At 37.2% G+C, this 19547-nt stretch overlaps 1 protein-coding gene across 1 annotated transcript; it reads right to left on the reverse strand.

Moving 5' to 3' along the window:
• Positions 1–372: 372 nt before the first annotated feature.
• On the reverse strand, positions 373–11785 carry ADSSL1 (adenylosuccinate synthase like 1; the record flags this gene model as incomplete). The annotated part of the gene is made up of 11 exons (XM_010019121.1): positions 373–522; positions 1654–1751; positions 3653–3777; positions 5008–5162; positions 6341–6467; positions 7395–7476; positions 7824–7931; positions 9010–9076; positions 9416–9466; positions 10229–10291; positions 11683–11785. Coding segments are annotated over 11 exons (1129 nt in total), but the record flags the coding sequence as incomplete, so codon positions are not given.
• Between the last annotated feature and the right edge of the window lie 7762 nt (positions 11786–19547).

Raw genomic sequence — 19547 nt, forward strand, 5'->3', positions numbered from 1 at the left:
TGGGATGCAGGAAGTGAAATGAAGAGATTAAGACATTGAACTAAGTGCGCTGAAGCACGGTACGCAGATCCCTAAGTTTTCACTGACAAAAGGCAGCAGTTTGCCAAGAACAATACACGTTTATCTTTCCCCTGGTTAAATCCTTGTCAGCAGCAGTTTGGAGCTCTCTGCAACACTGCAGACCTGCCTGCAAAACACCCTGCTTTTCTGCTTCTTGGCAAGCTGTCATTTGCCTTCACCAGCCCAACTACAGGTGGTTCCATTGCCTCCTGCCCAAACCAAGCCACTCCCCAGCTAACAACTTGAGTATTTTTACACAGCTGTTCCCAACTGCTGTGGCATCCTCGTATGTACATCTACAGAAAGGTTTACCTGGCACTCCAACATGGTTTTCCACACAGCGGATGTAATTCTGGGCCTTGGGTGGGAGGTCCTCCCATTTTCGTGCACCTGTTGTGTCGGTCTTCCAGCCAGGCATTGTTTCATATTCTACTTCCACCTTCTGTAGTATCTCCTGATTAGCTGTGGGAGAACAATTTTTGTCACAGTTGATTTTAGCTACTCCACCTTAAAAGAACACACCTAAGGCAGTTGACCAACAAAGTCTTTTAAGAACATTTAAAAGCTCATATATGAGTAAACAGTATTTAATTCATTCATAATTTAGATTAATTTATGTTACTTAGGAAGGTAACTCTGATTCATGAGGATCCAGGAATATAGTTTCTTCTTCTAAAAACTGTAGGATGCACTCCATGTTGTCAGAAAACTAGACTCTCATTTTTGAGGAAACAAATTATTTGGAGTTACAGGAGTTCCACTTTTTTGTTCAGCCTTGCACATAATAAAACGTTAGTCCTCCTGTAGACAAGGCACTACTGTCTCAAATGTTTTTATCTTTTTGGAACAGGATTAAATCAGGGTTGCTAAAACTTAGATGTCTGTAAGCTTTTCCACACTGGAATCCTCACTGTGTCCAAAGCCAGGAACTACCATCAGTGGTGAGAAAGCTGGCTGCTCCCAGCCCTCTCCATGTCCCTAGAGTCCCCATCCTAACAGAACAAACCTTTCAGCTTGGCACAGTCTGTTACAGGTATCTTGAAAGCATCATTAATGTAAGAAAATTACACATTACTACATCTTAAAAGTTTTAACATGAATCATATTGATAGGCAATATTTATTAACTACACTGTTGTTGCTGTTAATTATGGTTATATGATGGTATACCACAAGCAGCTTTATTTTGCTTGTGTCTCATTTTTGCACAGCTTAAGCACTGCTTTTAATTTTATTTTACTTCATTCAAAGCTTATTGCCAATAGCACAAAGTCACTGATTGGGTCTTGCTGACTTTCAGATCCCTGGTGTTGCCAATAAAAAAATCTAATAGGACAAGCCACAGAGCCCCTAACAGAAGATTTCATTTGTTCAGAACTTCTTGTCAGCATACATACAAATGCAAGGCAAATGGAAAATGCTAATGTACTGATACAGCAGCCTATATACTCATACTACAGTTCCACAGATTTCTACAGGAGGTCTAACAAAAAAGAAATCAAGCCTGATTTTAAAAAGCAAACAGATCATACCCAACAGGTATGACTTAATAGGCAGGAAAAAGAAAACTGAACACAGTTATTTAACAACATACCTGGAAAATATGGAATTCTTTTTCCACCCAGTTTGTAAGCAACACCAATCTTAATTTCATCAAGGACATCAAGAATATCCAGTTTTGTTAACGCCAAACTGTACAGAAAACATTGGTTAGAGTTACGCACATCATGAATCTCCTCTTTAAAGCTTTACACCTGTATTTTTTAAATAATTTTCCCCCCTTTCTAGTTTTGTACTCACAAATCCAGCCCAGGCAACCCAGCAAGCAGAAATACACAACTATATTGAACTATGACTACTGTTAATTGAATTCACGCCTCTGGAACGAATACATGTCTGAGTTACAAAGACAGAATTCCAAATGCTTGGCTGTTCATACAGGTGCAGTGTTCAGTTCAGTGCATGAAAATGCAAGATTATGTAAAGTGGCACTTACTGGACTTGGTTTGGGTGTGTATGATGGCATGTCACTTTACATCACTACTAGTGATTATTTCTGTTACTTCTACTGATTCACAACAACTCTAAGAGAGACCTGTTTACTAAATTACTTTTAAAACAGAGATGACAAGTGCAAGCTGGCTACTAAAATTACATATACAGTTCAGTAGGAAGGATCCCAGCCTGACCTTCAAGTGCCTTCGCTGTGCTATCAAGGTTGTCAGTTTAATGAACCTTTTCTCATCTTATGAATGAATGCAATGGAACACAAAAATGGAACCTCGAGAAGACACTGTAGTATTCACTGATCAGAGTAAAACTGCATTTTAAAACTAGTCAAGACTAGTGCCTGGTGAAAGCATGAGTAGCTAAGGATTTAGACAGGTAAATGCGTAATAGTCCATGCATATTTGTGCTCAGTAGTATATGATGAATGCAATGATTAAATGAAAAGACCTTTTGGGAAAGAAGCAGCATAGTCAGTCTCCCCATGTTTTTTTACTGTCACAATTACCAGAGATGACAGTTTTGTTGACAGAAGTGCAGTAACTGTATATAACTGAAATGGGAGGAAACATAATGCCTTCCTAATACTATTTCCACACAAACTAGAGCTGTGCAACTTAAAGGAAAATATAAATCCAAGTAAAAGAAAATTCCTTTCTTCTGACAAACTAATGAGCACAGACCACCGTTATTTTGTAACATTAGTAGCATAAACAGTTTATAAGATATTAAAATGCCAAGGGTCATGTGTTTGCATAAATGAACAAGTCTGCCTGAATGCATGAGTAAGTCTACACTTTATCTGAACAAAACTGTAATTAAAGTTTGCAACATTTTCTGAAAATAAAGATTGGTAATTAGTTATAAATTAATAGCTTGTGACAGTTACTAGCATTTTAGCATTAAACATAAGCATTATGGTCTTGAACAGTTCCTTTAAAGAGACACTTTTCCTTTAAGATGCCAATTTATTTTGAATTATAATAATCTACTGACCAAGTAATTCTCTCAGTCCCAAAGAAAATACATCTCAGCCCATTAGAAGCAGAATTCATAATATATTATTAGATTATATCTTTGTAAATAAATGAACCTGTCGGGACTGGAATGAAAGCTGTGACAGTTTGTGTCATCCCATCTATACAACTTAAAGAGGTAGTGGTACCAAAGGATGCAGAATTGGTCCTACAAGTATGTTCCACTTCAGCCAACCAAAGCTCAAAACCAGCAGGTTTTAGATCATGACATAAGTCAATATGAAAGCACTGGATGAAGAATAGTAAAGTGAACAGATAGAAACCTGATATATTGACCCAATCTACATCAGCCATCTGATATAAGCAAAGTGAAAACACATTGGAAAAAAAATTGCTTCTATGACATTGTAAGATCACTTGATTTGAAAAAAGGAAAGTCAAAGGAATTAGATTATTAGCATTAAGACAATTTCCAGTTGCCCACTGTGAATTATTTTATTTCTTAAAATTCAACACTTTACTGGACTTATATTAATGTTACCTACGTATTTATTCTGTGAAGCACAAAATTATCACTTCCAAATGTAGCGCAAAATCAGTGATGCTTACGCAGTGAATCCGTTGATCATATGAACATATTTTAAACTGACAAGATCTAACCAGCCACAGCGTCTCTTTCTGCCTGTAGTTACTCCCCATTCATGGCCACGGGACTGTAGAAGATCTCCAATTTCCTAAAAGAAGATAGAAAGAATACTGATGGCATTTCACTGAAAAATAGCAGGAAAACAAATATAAACAAGTATGGATGAATAACAAGAAAAATATAGTTGTTTAATTCCAAGGCCTTTTTGTAGGAAAAATAGACAAGAATTCTAAAGTTTTATTAAGAGGGGACTAAGGTGGAAAATAAAGCCCTTTATCAACAGGATTTTTGTATTTCAGTCACTAGCATTTCCAAAATACTTATTCAATATAACTATTTCATGTTCCAAGGAGACACTTTTCTTCCTTCTTTATCCGATAGGAAGATTTCCGTGATGATTCAGCCCTGGTTTTAAAATTTAAAATTTACTTAACTTTGTTAAATAACACAAAATTTATTCTGTTTAATTTGTTTTCTTCATGTGGTCTTTCGGCACCTATTGTTTTTGTGAACAAGACTAAATGCTTAGGACAAGACCAATGCTTGTACAACATCTAAGTCAACAGACTCCTTGACCATGCCTAGGGCTCCTAGGTTCTACCACAGTATGCAACTGCCAGCTCTTCCCTTCGGGCTGACAATGTTTATAATGTGTTAAAAATGAAGAAAAAAGAAATCGTATGCTCATGATTCATAAAACTAAAAGGCATCACCAATTTGTTTGAGCCACTAAAGAAAGGATTTTTGTGACTAAATTATTAAATTAGATTCAGATCACTGACCTAGAGATTGCTGTGTGCATAGCTCATAATCAGTACCCTGAGCTTTCTAGTTTCTTGATAATAAAAACACAATAGACAGTTCAAAAGAATCAAAATCTCCACCTTTCTCTATATTGACCAGTTGTGCTTGACTGGCTGATGCGCACACTACATTTATTCCATAAATCACACAGAACGCGGGCTGTTAAGCACAGAAGTTGTATTTTGCAATTTAAGCTTTCCTGTGATGATCTGACAGTTCCAGTCTACAGGAAACTCTTGCCACTGAAACGCACCTGACAGTATTACATTAAATGATGAAATTGGGTTTCACATCATTCATTAAAACAGAAGCGTACTCACTGTAATATAACATCACACTCATGTTTCTCTCCTCTGAAGAAGAATACCTTAATAATGTAATTTTCCTCTCCTTGAGCATGAGTGCTGGGCATTATTATTGTAGTACTTACTTATCATTGATATACTCTTATCCCATTCCATCTACCTTATTTTTTGGCAACTGTATATACTGCATTTTGTAAAATTGAACCTACATTAATCTGCTCAGTGGGGAATGCTCCAATTCCCACCCGAGTAGTATATGCCTTCACCACACCGTAAACATCACCAACATGCTGGGGAGGAACACCAAGTCCAGTGCATACACCACCTACAGTGCAGTTCGATGAAGTCACAAAAGGATATGTGCCTGTCAGAAAAACACAAGAGCATGACCCTGTTTCAGCAATGACAAGAAAAAAATACTGATTTTTCATTTGTGAGTTGAAAGGAGATTTGCACCTGTATGTTTGGCTTTCAAGCTAAACCAAAACAGTAAAGCAAGTTCTTCTTATTACATGTACCCATTTTGCTTTTAAGAGGACAAGTTAAGCTGTTCTTCCCCAAATTGCTTCCTCTTGTAGTGAATAATACATATTCACATTTCTAAAGCTCTCCAGAAACCTCTCAAAATGAAGGATTTTTTCCATTCAAATAGCTGAGTCATCCTGGCTATATGTATAAGCATATTACTTGTAAGCAAGAAGCTCACAGAGACAAATAAAATACACTACTTTCCTACACTTTCTTATAAAGAGGTGTCAAGTATGTCCTATCTGTTCCAATGGGTAAGGTTTTCTGCTGTCATCCTTTGCTACTCTCACTGAGGACTGCCCACAAGGGAGAAATTTAAAAGCATCTCAATACTACTTAGGCACTGGATCTATTATAGGACACTGCTGCTGTGTAAAGCTTTTTTCACTGTCCTGTGTATCACAGAAAGTATTTCCGCTACATCCGCAGACAGCCTGGTGTAAAGGTCACAGTCTGACATTCCCAGTGCTCTACACAAGCAGCTCTGAATATCTGCAACAGATTTTCAAGTCTTAAAAGGCTATTCATGTTCTCTACACTGTGACTCTGGGTTGGAGAATCTCTCCAGTTCTTACTTTCATCTTCATGGAGACCTAAGTGGTTTAATTAGACTCTGGGTAAGAAAGCAGAGATCAGCTGAAGAAGCTGGGCTTACAGGTTATCTGCACCAGTTTAATCCTCCCTCCAATGCAGAGGAATTATCTCAGCAGCACTGCAATGGGTGCCTGGAATGCATGGCAATGTGCACACACATTTATAAGTAATAAAGAATATCTGGAATGAAATTTCGACTCTGCTGCAATAAACCTCAGTAAAAATCAATATTTAAACCCTAAGCACTTAATCCTGTTAATGATACAATCTCTGGTTTACTCTGCTTTACTTCTGGGAGATCCATTCCTATTAAAGACTATTTTATTTCTGTATTTTCCTGCTCTTTGCAAAGCTGATATAAACACAAATCAAAATAAAACTAATCTTTAGGAGTTCAATTAGATTTAGAATTTAACTTACCAAAATCAATATCAAGTAATGCTGCATTGGCTCCTTCAACAAGAATCTTCTTTGGGGAGCCATGAAGAGCTTCATACATAAAATACACACCATCTCGAACCATGGGTCTTATTTTTTCAGCATAGCCCTGCAAATTTAAGTAAAAATGAGTTTCCCCAGACAACAGCTGGAAGCAGAGAACACTGCTCACTTTTGAAATGCAAAACATACAGATAACCCTAACACAACAGCCTCAATAACTATGTTTTACCTGACAAATACAAGCATTAGCTTGTATTTTATTGAAAATAAACAAAAGTATTGAACAACTCGCGCAAGAAAACATGACTTGTAACGGCACTAGAATTCCATAATTTCTGTACAATTTCTATTCACAGAGATGTTTTATACCTACCTCTTTTTGTTGATAGGGTCTCTATATAGTGTGTTTACAGTCTAGACACTCTGAGTGGGACTTAGAAATAGTGTAAGCTCAAAAAGAAAAAAGTAAAACCCACTACTCGTAAATATTAAAAAGTGTCGTTAAAGGTAGGGTAGCAGCTCTGAACAAGTACCAGAAAACTTGGGAAAGGTAAGAGATTTTTTTCGTGTCGTCTTATATGACATATTCACCAGTGGCTTTTCTGAATTTATTTATAAGAAGACATTTTTGAAACACAGCTTCCAAAACCAATTCTTCAGCAAGCATGGAAGTCTCTCAGACAGACTAGATCAGTCATGGCTGGAGACTGCTAACTGGAAGTGCCACCCTGTGCTCTCTTGGCTACTTTAATACAACAGTTATTTTATGTAAAAAAAAGCAAAATATCATAGGAAAATTAAATCGTCCACAAAATTTATTTAAGAGAACATTTTATTACAAAGCACAGCTACTGCTTATTAAAAGGCTTTGTAATAGTGAAGATACACATTTTTCATTTAAAGTAATTAATTAGTTTAATAAGTAAGAGCTCTGGTACTCTTCATTTTCACTTTTTAAATTAAAATAAATATTAGCATTTTCTTCTATACTTTCCCTGAAACTGAAAAAATATTACAAGTGTTAAATCCTTACCTTTAGCTTTTTCAATTGTCCTTCTATATCTATTTCCAGTGTGGGAAACATTGACTTGTATTGTTGTGCCAGATTTTTAAATCTGTAAAATTTTGAAATCATATCTATGAAGAACATAATTACTGTTCATAAAACCTTTGGCAAGAACTCAGTTTGTATTATACAAAAATATACTGAGAGCTGTACAGAGAAAACACCCAGAACTTCGATATCTCAACCAGAGCATTTCCCAAGCTACAGAATTACATTTTAAATTGTAAGAAACATTGTGAAGTACAGGAAATAAACACACACATTATTTCTATTTTTTTGCTCTTTCTAGACCATTTATATACAAAATTCATATTTAAAAACATCTTGTTAAAAGCAAGTCTGTCAGCCAAAATGTATCATTTTTAACATAATATTTAGAAATTAAACTAGTTGTACCTTGAAGAAAATTCATCAAAGTCAGAAAGGAGGTCACAAATTCGAAGGCCTGTGCGTGCAGCTTTTGAAGAGTAAGTTGGTCCAATTCCCTTCTTTGTTGTACCAATACTAATTAAAAATAAATCCCAAACATGTATAAATATATGCAAAAATATGCTTTATGCTAAGTAATTTCATTAAAGCTCTTCAATATACCATACACTGGGCAAGAGGGGTAAGAGAGAAAAAAACCCCAACAACTAAAGTTCTAAGTAATAAAAGATACAGCCATTTTCATGCTTCAGTGGATTTGCATCAATACTGCTAATATTCATGGTATGCAGTAAAGCTTTAAGCCTCGGGCCTGGCTGACACAAGCTTAGTTGAAACTGTGTGTATATACACATATTATATAGTAATAATGGTTACTATACTATCCTGTGGTACTTGTGCATCCCCTACCACGAACAATAGGAAACAGAGGTCACTTTCATATTTTCACAGTTGCAGCATTGCCTATAGTTGTAAGTAACAACCAGTTGAAACAACAAATCAGTTGCAACAACGAAACTGTTTCCCTACCCCATGCCCATTTTCACACGCATTTTAGAAATCCAGTAATATTGAGATCTTTATTTGTATGTTATGTTTGACAGAAATTGTCCAATAGGATCAAAAACTAACAGGTTAACAAAGAGAAAAACACAGTGTGTTCACATAAGTCTTTGTTCTTTCAGAAACCAGAATAATGAAGTATGAGGTTACATACTGTGCTAAAGGGTAAGATTAAAATTAAAATAGAAACTAGTATCTCCATGAAGTATAAGTGAATATACAATAAATAATTACAAGCATGGAACCTAATCATGCTACTTCAGAGCTAATTCGAAAGAGCATCACTAGTCTGATACCAAACTGGATTGAAAGCATTTCTATTAAAATGAGTTCTGAGAATTTGGCAGGAATTTCAAAATGTCTCTATATGTTGCAGAGAACTAGAAAATAGAAATACGGCATTTTCATACTCTGCCTTTTCAGTAATACCTCAGAGTCTGTTCACTAACATAAGTAGGAGCAGAATAAACCACAGAAATAGTAACATCAGCAAGGCTCTTTAGAGATAAATTGCATTTCTGTTTTCCAAAATTACACTAATTTTTCAAATCTGCATAATTATTAATGAAATGAAGGTGCTGAAAATACTTACTTTTTTCCTTCTTGTGCTTGACGTTGCACTTCCTGGAGCCCATCTACAGCCTGGTGAAAGTCAAACACTGCAATGGAAAATATAATGGATGGAATGGGAGACCAAAGGAGAAGAACATTTTTTAAATCACAGATATCTATAATTTCTAGACAAAGTGCCTTTGTTATCATTGATAGCCCACAGGCCTCCTTGTGTGGAAACAGAATGAGTACTCGTTAAACGTTGTGAAAACATGTAAAACATCACTCTTTAGTGGATACAAATTCCATTATTATGCTACAGTTACACGACATATAAAGAAGCCATATTAGTTCAAACAGATGACTACTTTGTAGAGTAATAATGTAATTAGCACCATGAGCAAAGCAATCATTTGTGAGAATTTCCCCTTTCAATCATTACTTACCTATATGTGCTCTATCTGATATAATCAGTCTTTTCTCCCAATCTTTCAAACCTGTCAGAAGATAGAAAGAAAAGTAAGATTTCAAAAGCACTCATTGATGAAACTTTGCTTTTAAATTTTTCTAAGTCTTTCTTCTACTTTATGTAACTTCTTATTAAGAAGACAGCAGATAAAATGTAAAAATCATAAATGAATATCAAATATCAGCAATGTTTTCAGTAACATTATTTTATACTTTTTCAGCTTTCTCATTTGGTATGGACAAAGATACTCACTACTTCTTAATGTCAGAACACTGTGGCTTATGCACAATTTCTTTCATGGAAAGATTCTTGTTTAACTCACTATACAATAAATCAATTAAACTCCGTTTGTGCCTCAGAAAATAGAGAATTTATATATATAAAACCATAAAACAATGTCAGATGTTAGGGACCTCAGAAGGTCATCTGGTCCAAAGCCTCGCTCAAAGCAGAACCGAGTTCATACTCTGGCATAGAAATGGGGACACAGAAACTCTGGGTTAAATCATCTTAGTTTGAGGTCAAAGGGAGCTTTGCCACACACTTTAGGACTGATGTTGTACCTAATATGGTATCAAATGCCATAAAACTCCCTAAAAAACCATGAGAACATAGCTTTTGAAAATCTGTCTGAACACTACAACACACACAATTCAACGTTTTAAATACTGTTTTCCTCGGTATTTAAAATCCAGAATGTTATTGCACTGAGTATTTATGGTCAGACAGAAAGGCTTAAAAAAACCCTCAATCTGGCTGCCAGTATAAAGAAAGATTAAAAATTACAAACCTTTCTTTTCATTCTTTTCAGCTTCTTCAAACAGGCCTGGTAAATGTATAACCACTCCATTACCTTTGGGAACACAAATGATTTATTTTAAAGCAAGAAATAAAATATTCATTCTCAGGATGTAAGGCATGTAAACCCCTGTTTTAAATAATTATATTTAAAAAGAAAGGCTAAGTTTCTCACACTTCTCACAAAGGATAAAAGCTCATTTTGGTGAAGCAGCTACAAACCTGCTAAAATCAGAAAAAACAGAGCTTGCTTGTTTCAGATGTGAATACCAGGCCTGCTCCAAAGCCAGCTGAGGTAAGCGGATTCTTGCCTTTGTTTGTGGTGGACTTTGCACCACAACTTCAGCCTCAATTGTTCACTGGTAAAAGCTCAAAGAATTCCATGGCCTGGACAAGCCTATGTGACAATATTTAAATTTTCTTCAGTATTCACGTATTTGTTTTTAACTCAGCTCAAACTAGTGTACTGCCTTCTCCCTTTGTAGGTTTTGAGCTACACTGCAGAATTCAAAAGCAATACAGAGCATTACTGACGAGACGTGGAGGGTTAATGCTGTAGTGGGCTGGAAACAGCTGCTGCCTCCTTCTTGGGAGCATCAATAATACATGCAAGAGCCTGTCTCAGCCTAAATTTAGAATAACTTAAGTTATAGTCTTTACTAACTGACAAGAGAGTAAATGGGAAAGGAAGACAATACACCATGTTCAGCAGAGAGAAAAAAAAAAGCTTCATATATTTCAATCACCCATTCAGAAATTATCAAACCGAACAAAACTGAAACTCCATGACTCACTGACACTCAAGGTCATTTCTTGCACATTCTGTATGTGTTTTTTCTCTCAGAAAGAAACATGATTTTGGACAATAAGAGGCTTAAATTTGACTACCACTTAACTATGAGTTTAATGTCCAGTAAGCAATGTAAACTTTTGTATGATGCCATCTGTATCCAGTATCTTTACAGAGTAATACAACATCACCATAAGCAGCTGGTCATGTGAACAAAAAGGAGACTGGATTATAACCTTCCAAGCATAGCCCTGTACCTTGTGGCCTACTTCTGGAAAGTCAGAGATAAATTATATTATTCATTTAGCCTAAGTGCTGGGGTTTGTGTCCTCAGAAAATAGCATATATATTTCTGAAAGTATAAAAGGAGTGTGCAAGTAGAGAGTAGGATCCAAACTTATACCAGAAAGTATAAGAAAGAGCAACATGATATAAAGAGGAGGTTCTTAATTTCAGTTTTCTAGTAGCAGAAACTAAACTGATACTGAACATAGAATAACTCTTCATGTTAAAGAAGCTGCAAAAGTCAAACAGCTGAAGCTAAAGCAAATCTGTCTGTCAATCACTTACATGTTTTATTTTGCTACTATAAAATATGGTTGTAGCTACCCATCACATAATGTTATTTTATTTAGTAAGTTCCAATATTAACTTACCAATAAAAGAAATTGCCTTTGGATTAATAATGCCACTAGGAAATAGGTGAAAATCATATTCTTTTCCATCAACAACCACAGTATGGCCTGCATTATTCCCACCCTGCAACAGAAACAAACACCTGAAGATTAATGGTCTTATACCAGCACTCTAAACTCTCAGCAGATGATTTGACAAGATCATCTTTTTTTAAATTTTTTTTATTTATACATTCATGTCTTAGGTCACTGCTTTCTCCATTTTATAGTTTCTTGAGGTGCTGTAGTATAGTAAAACGGACTCAGACAGAACAATTAGGGGGTTGAAGGAATGTGTAGCATTATGAAGCAGGATGATACCACAGAGTCAAGGCAGGACTGGGGCAGAGCAAAAATAAATGTGGGAGTGGTGGAAGAAGCTAGAAGAGAACTAAAGCTTCTGGGAACACAACTGGATTGAACTATCACCCATGGAGTCCTGTCTCTGACATACCTACGCAAGCCCATCCTTTTCAGGCATCTTCTGTAATGGTCATTTCTCTGGGTTTAACCTTCAACACCAAGTATTTCCTTCTGAGTGGAAGCTCTTCCTGCCTGCCCACCCACAAACAGCTACTGCTTCTCTAGGTGTTCACGATGGAAGGTCTGTATAAAGCTGGGAGCACGTGCAGTCTTTATGGCTTCACAGAATCTCCCCATGATCATCTACTTCACGGAGGCTCCTACAATTCACACCTTACACAACTATCTACCAGACCTGAGAATGGGAGCTGGTATTTTCCTGAAGAAACTTTTTCTTTGTGAATGGCTTTAAAAGAGTATAATGAGACAACACACAAACTTGGGAAGAGGTGAGTAAATCAAGGTCATGAGTTGATTTGAACAGAAACAGTAACAAGTTTTAAACATTCAAGGTCCGGTTTTCTCAGCATGCTTAATTTTTGTTGCTGTTCTGCCATCATGTAACTTTTTCTCCTGATAAGGTTAGGAAATCTGACTACTTGTCTGCTCTGGTGCTACAGGCCTTCATTTTCCAAATAATTACAGATCTTTGTGGATTTGATATGAAGTCTGAATTATGTAGAAGTGTGGCTGAACACGTGCAGTTACATAAAAAACTCTGAGAACGGACAGTAATTTATAAAAATTAATAAAATAATACATGTTCTTCCAGAAGTTCATCTACTCATTTGCCCATTTCTTTGCATATGATATATAGGAAAACAGCAATCAACATTCCTTTCAAAATGCAGATATATGCTGAAACACAACATTAAAAAAATAATAACTATGGGTTATAAAAATAAAAATCAAGTATTTTTTAAGCAGGAGGATGAAGGAAAACACTAGAAATACGCCTTTAAATATGATCAAAGTAATTCCCATGTGCTGGAAGATGCAAGCTCAACAATGACATTTTAAACAGATGACCTGCTAAGGATGAGCTGAGTACAAGTTGTGACAGAAAAACTGGTGCATGCACAAATTTCATTTGATTTAACAAACTGCTGAGTAGCTCATCGTTGGGCTGGGAAGGACTCCTGAGTGTCTTGGTAATGCAGTTATAACTTGTCTGGAGAATCCTGAAGCAAGCAGAACCATCCTAGGTATTTAGCTTGCCTCCCATATATGAGAAGCCAGTTGCAGGAACCCAGATCTAGTTAAAGATACCGAACTAACTAGCAGGCTAATAAATCGTGCAGGAGAGTGTTTCTCATGACATTTAAGAGCTCTGGAAGTGGATGGATTACACTGGTTGAAACACTAGTTTATTTTATTATAGCGATACCAGACTCGAGAAAGAGGCTTGTGACGTCTTCTGAGACAATCAGGTATGTCGTCATTTATATCATAGTTATATTCTGCTTTTCTTAATCAACATGAATAGAAACAAATGAAATCAGACTTAAGGACTCAATCTGAGATAACAGCACTCCTAAATTATAGTCAGAAGAGTTTCCTTATATCCTAAAGTTTTAGAAAGTGGGATACACCAGTATGAGAATGTTTATGAAGGATAGATTATGCTTTTGGAAAATAACAACATTCACTTCCAAAATCTGGGAAGCCTGTGGATTCCCATTAAACTATTCTGGTGTATGAAGTTCTGTTCCCATGAAGGAACCATTATGGAAGTTGCCTGAGCTCCAAAAGGCTAAGAGTGCTACTGTGAAGACAGCAGTGTCTTAAACATTAGCATCCACTTCAACCTGAAACCTTCCTTACTGCTCCTGCAGTGATTCCAACATGTTCAGTAGGCACTTGTCTCCCCTCTGTTAAGCCACTTTAATCTCCAGTGACTCTACTAAAAGTGTTCCAGATACAGGAAACCTACCAGATCCAGGTGATTTAGGCTATGAGTTACAGCAAACTGCAGCAATGAAGTGGGACTTGAGAACTAGGAAACATTAAGTGTGCCAAAGACAACAGGATAGGTATCTTACTACACAAGTAGTAAGTCTAATAAAAAGACCTAAATATCATTTAGGAAGCTCATCTCCAGAGAGCACACAAAAATTTTCCCTTTGAGGCAGCTGTATTAAAGTTTCAGAGCAGATAAATCTTTCATTTTTGACAATATTTGGTAGGTGTTAAAGTTCTTCACATTTAAATCAGTCACCTAAGGAAAAAAAGGAAAAAAAAGCTTCACTGAAGTCATTCAAAGCTGTACTGGGTTTGCATAACAAGGTTTTGGTAGCAGGGGAGCTACAGGGGGGCTTCTGTAAATAGCTGCTAGAAGCTTTCCCCATGTCCAACAGAGCCAAGGCTGACCCCATCAACAACAGTGGTAGTGCCTCTGGGACAAGAGAGTTAAGAAGGGGCAGAGATTCCCCTGCAGCCCATGGTAAGCCAGGCTGTCCCCCTGAAGCCCATGGAGGTCCACAGATATTGACCTGCAGCTTGGGGAGGATGCCACACCGGAGCAGATGCAAGGCCAAAGGAGGCTGTGACCCTGTGGGAAGCCTGTGCTGGAGCAGGCTCCTGCAGGACCTGTGGCTCTGTGGAGAGAGGAGCCCACGCTAGAGCAGGTTTGCAATCCCACACAGACACAAGTCTGTAGCAGTCTGCTCCTGAAAGACTGCACCCCATGAAAGGCACTCACTCGGAGAAGTTAATGGAGAACTGTCCTCCATGGGAGGGACCCTATGCTAGAGGAGGGGAAAGACGGTGAGGAGTCCTCCTCTTGAGAAGAGACAAGCAGCTGAAGCATGTGATGAACTGACTACAACCCCCATCCCCTGCCTCCCTGTGCAGCTGCAGAAGGAAGAGGTAGAGAATTTGAGAGTAAAGGAGAGGTGTTTTTAAGATTTGTGTTTATTTCTCATCAACCTACTCTGATTTGATTGGTAATAAATTAAACTAATTTCCCCAAGTAGAATCTGTTTTACCCATGACAGTAACTGGTGAGTGAACTCTTCTTGTCCTGATTTTGACTTCCAAGTCTTTCATTATATTCTCTTCCTGTCCCAGCTGAGGAGGGAAGCGATAGAGCAGCTTTGGTGGGCACTTGGTGACCAGCCAGGGTTAACCCACCACAATAGCCTGCAGTGGAAAATTAGTGTTCAGCCTTTTGAAAGTACCTACATTGCTTTTTTTATTAACTGTGAAAGTGCTAGAAGTTGAGGCTCTATTAACAGCATTAATATGTATAATTCTGATATATTTTGGAATTATATTGGAATTATATACATTCCAATATGTGCCCCAATTATATCTAATACATATACAATTAGGAACACTTTACCTTGTGGGGCTGAAAGCTATGCCTTCTTTTTATTAAAATCCAGCAGACCACCAGCAATGTGATTTAAATTCAACAACCTAAAATGCCTGCTATTTCAGGTTCAAAAATAGACTTCAAGTTAATAGAAAGAACTGCAACATGTTGTTTTCGAGAGTTAAATAACAGGAAACATAGGAGACATTATTTTCAGAGCAGAGTATCCAATATGGTGAGGTTCAGGTTTTTGCTTTTCATTATTTTTAAAGAATACTTAAGTTGGACTCAGACAAAAACTGGATTGTCAGGAATATTTCAATCTATATTTTCAGACTTACAATAATAATAGTGTAAAGTTATATATTGTCCCAGTACTAGAAGGAGCTAGAGGAACTTAACCCCCTGATGAGGTTTTGGGGTTTTTTCAGTACATTAAGTTAAAAAGAAAATACAGTTCCAAGCTTTTTACATGCTAATCTACTCGTGACATTGATTCTTGTGCTGAAGTGATGTACTTAGGTTACTATTCCATAGTATGTGAATACAAGAACTACGTCAAGACACTAAATTGAGAAGCTATTGCATCTTACCAGTGTTAATAACTGTATGCTGGTATAAACACTACCTTTCAGAGAACTAATAATGACTATGAACAGGTTGGCAGAGGAGAACACATAGTCTTCATCTTTTTAGTAGAACTTGGAAAACAGGAGAAACAAATGCACTTTCCAAAGAGCTCTGCCATTTAAAGGTTGGTGTTTTGTTCTGTATCATTTTTAAAAATCATTCTCTGCAGTGGAAACATCCCAAGGTAGAACAGAATTTGTATTCAGAGCAGCAGTGAGGCTGTTCAGTACCTGCAGCAAGAACTCCTTCCCCCAGCTGGCCTCAAGATACCTGTTTGAATAGGAATGAAATGTGCCCTGATGCTCAGATGTGTTTCTGCCTGCTCCCGCCAGTCAGGTAGTGTGAAGGAGACTACATTCTGCATGTGTCAGTGTTTCCAGATGCCCCACTGGTTTCCACTGGTTAGCATATCCTTCATTTACTTAGCGCTCCCCACAAAGCCCAAACATAACTGAATTAACTAGATTGATATGAAAAATCATCAGAGCATGTGCCTTAAAAGCTAACGACAGTTTCAAATGATAACTAGAGGATGCAGACAAACCAAGTGTGTTTCTGGTGAGTCCCACAGTGATTGGTCCACACCCTCATCCAGTTAGCAAAGTTAATCAATGCAATGGGGAAAAAGCAGAAATTTGAAGATATGAAGCCAGCACAGCAATTGTTTGAGCGGTGTACCAGAAGTATGCAGAAGTCTGAGCTCCTTAGCTAACTGGTGTATGCAGTGAATGTATACATGTCAACCAGGTTTAGAATAAATTAAAAACAAAAAGGTGGGCTGAACTCTGGATTGGAGATATCTATGCTTGGAATCACATCGAGGTGTCTGAACACAGTTTCAGTACTGGCTGATATGCCTAAGGTAAACCTTGCATGTATAAATGGGAATATCAAGTAGGAGCAGAGAGATTGTATTACCTCTCCTTCTGGCAGCGGTGCAACTGCTACTAGAATACTGTGTCCTTGGTACTCAGACAAGATTACAAGATGATCCCCTATGGCATTATAATCTATGAATTTATAATCTATGAACTGGAATACCAGCTACAAACCAGAAGTCTGGGAAGTCCGCATATGAAAAACAATACTATGATTCAAACAAATGCTCCATTCCTGACAGTGTTCAAGGCCAGGTTGGACAGAGCCTTGGGCAACATGGTCTAGTGTTGAGGTGTCCCTGCCCATGGCAGGGAGTTGGAACTAGATGATCTTAAGGTCCTTTCCAACTCCAGTCATTTTATGATTCTATGATTTCTATCTTCATTGTAAGTATCTCATCTTTACCAATTCCACCCATTAACTAAGCAAAACATTTCCTGAAATTCAGCTGCAGATCAAACAGCTCTCATTGTACTGTGAAAGTGGATTAAGTAATTTTCTTCAATTTATAGCATTTCATATGTGATTCTGAATAAACAAGAAGGAGCATCGTTACATAAATTGCTTGTTCTTTCTCTTTACAATTTAATTAACGGTGGCTACTTCTAACTTACATTAGCAACTGCCTGGAACTAACTTGAGTAAGCATAGCTAATTAGTGTTACCAGTATAACTGGCTTTGACATGAACTTTATAATAATACAAATCCATTGTCTTTCATGGTATTTCTATTGATCCACACCACTGCAAATGAGTTTAGATCATCACTGGTTTAAAAAAAAAAAAACCAACAAAATCCAACACAGAGATGAATGCAGTGCATCAAGTGCTTTGACCACTGAGACACGGTGTCACAAAACCACCTGTGTATTAAAAGTGTCTCAGATCATAGAATCATAGAATAGTTAGGGTTGGAAAGGACCTTAAGATCATCTAGTTCCAACCCCCTGCCATGAGCAGGGACACCACACACTAAACTATGTCGCCCAAGGCTCTGTCCAGCCTGGCCTTGAACACCTCCAGGGTTGGAGCATTTAAAACTGCCCTGGGCAACCTATTCCAGTGCCTCACTACCCTCACTGTAAAGAACTTCTTCCTTATATCTAACCTGAAGTTCCCCTGATTAAGTTTAAACCCATTACCCCTTGTCCTACATCTTGTCAGATGACTGAGAGTGCTGTACATTACAGCTGGGAGGTTGCTGCCACACGTTCTAGTTACAGTTTTCTTTAGTATAAGTTTTTTCTCACCATTTTCTCCAGTTAAACTCTCACCTGATAGCCCCCAACTCAGTCCCAAGAAGAGGATCACAGCTTTTTTCTATTTTTTTTTTTTAAATTTACTCATTGGAAGGAGCTGGGTTAGGGAATAATCACAAGTATACTTAGACCAGAAGACCTGAGAGAGCAGTGATTTTTAAAGTGATGGTGGTGACAAAGAGCTGGAGTGAGTTGCAAGTATTTATCTCTTGATGAAGTCATCATCAGTCAGATCTAGTTTGCCTTGCTCTTCTTCCCACAGAATATGTTTGCAATAAACTTCAAGAACTACTCTGCACAGAATTCCTATATCCAATTCCTGCATCTGTTCATGTATGTTCCTGCTGTGTCCCTTCTCACGTCTCATAGAACGAACAAAATCCAAAGGATCCCACCTTCCTATTTAGAATAATGATCTCTTCAAAAACTCCTGAATTCCCATGGAAAGAGACCTTCTAAAGCCTACTGAGATAATTAGTACAATTATAAACACAAACACTCTTGAGCAGAGCTCACCAGAACTTTTGACCTTTTAAAAAACACATAAAAACATTTATTGTGCAAGTATCAAAACCTGAAGCTTAGATCATATTTTCACTAGCAACGCAGGATTTTTCCTTTACTACAAACAGACAGCGACCCTCACTTACATGGATACACTGGCCTTCCTAAGTGTCTGAAAAAAGCAACTGAAAATACCAGGTCTAACTCAACTCAGGTTTTAAACAGCAGTCAGTGTAGGCAAAGTAGGTAAACTTTAGTTATTTTCTCTCAAACAGAATTTAAAGTTTTGTCAAACCACATAAAAACAATCTACTACAACAGACCACCACAACAAAACACACATGTAACTCCAGCAGCAGATGTAAAGAAATAACAAAATCAAAGTATATTGATAGAAAATGATACAGTGAAAAAAGAAAATTCCGACCCATCTTAGCAGAATCCTAAAATAAAGAAAAACAAACATGAGAAACCTAGACATGTCTGCTCATCTTTAGTCCTCTCTTCTGAAGAAGCATAGTCATGTCCGTGTGGAAAGTAATATGATCCAAGGATATGAACATAACTTTTCTTATACCTGTAAACAAGTTAACAACAGCTAGTGAGTTACAACAGAAACGAAATAGAACAGATGTCATTTCAGCTTAATTTTCAGCTGCTTTCCTTTGATGCTTGTAGAGGATAATAAATTCATCAGGCTTTATAAAGGGGATTGAAAATTAAGCTTGCTTTCTTATGGAGATTTGGAAACTTTAAACCTGACCTTCTCATACAGTATTTATAATCCTGGTGGTCCTGAGATGATCTCGCTGATGTCCAAAGGAGAGCCTAGTTTAAAATAGCAATGTCACCATGTTGCTCTAAAGCCTAAAATGATATAGCGTAGAATGTAAGTA

Source organism: Nestor notabilis, unplaced genomic scaffold, assembly GCF_000696875.1.
Source record: "Nestor notabilis isolate BGI_N333 unplaced genomic scaffold, ASM69687v1 scaffold19207, whole genome shotgun sequence".
In the NCBI taxonomy this organism is placed as follows: Eukaryota; Metazoa; Chordata; class Aves; order Psittaciformes; family Psittacidae; genus Nestor; species Nestor notabilis.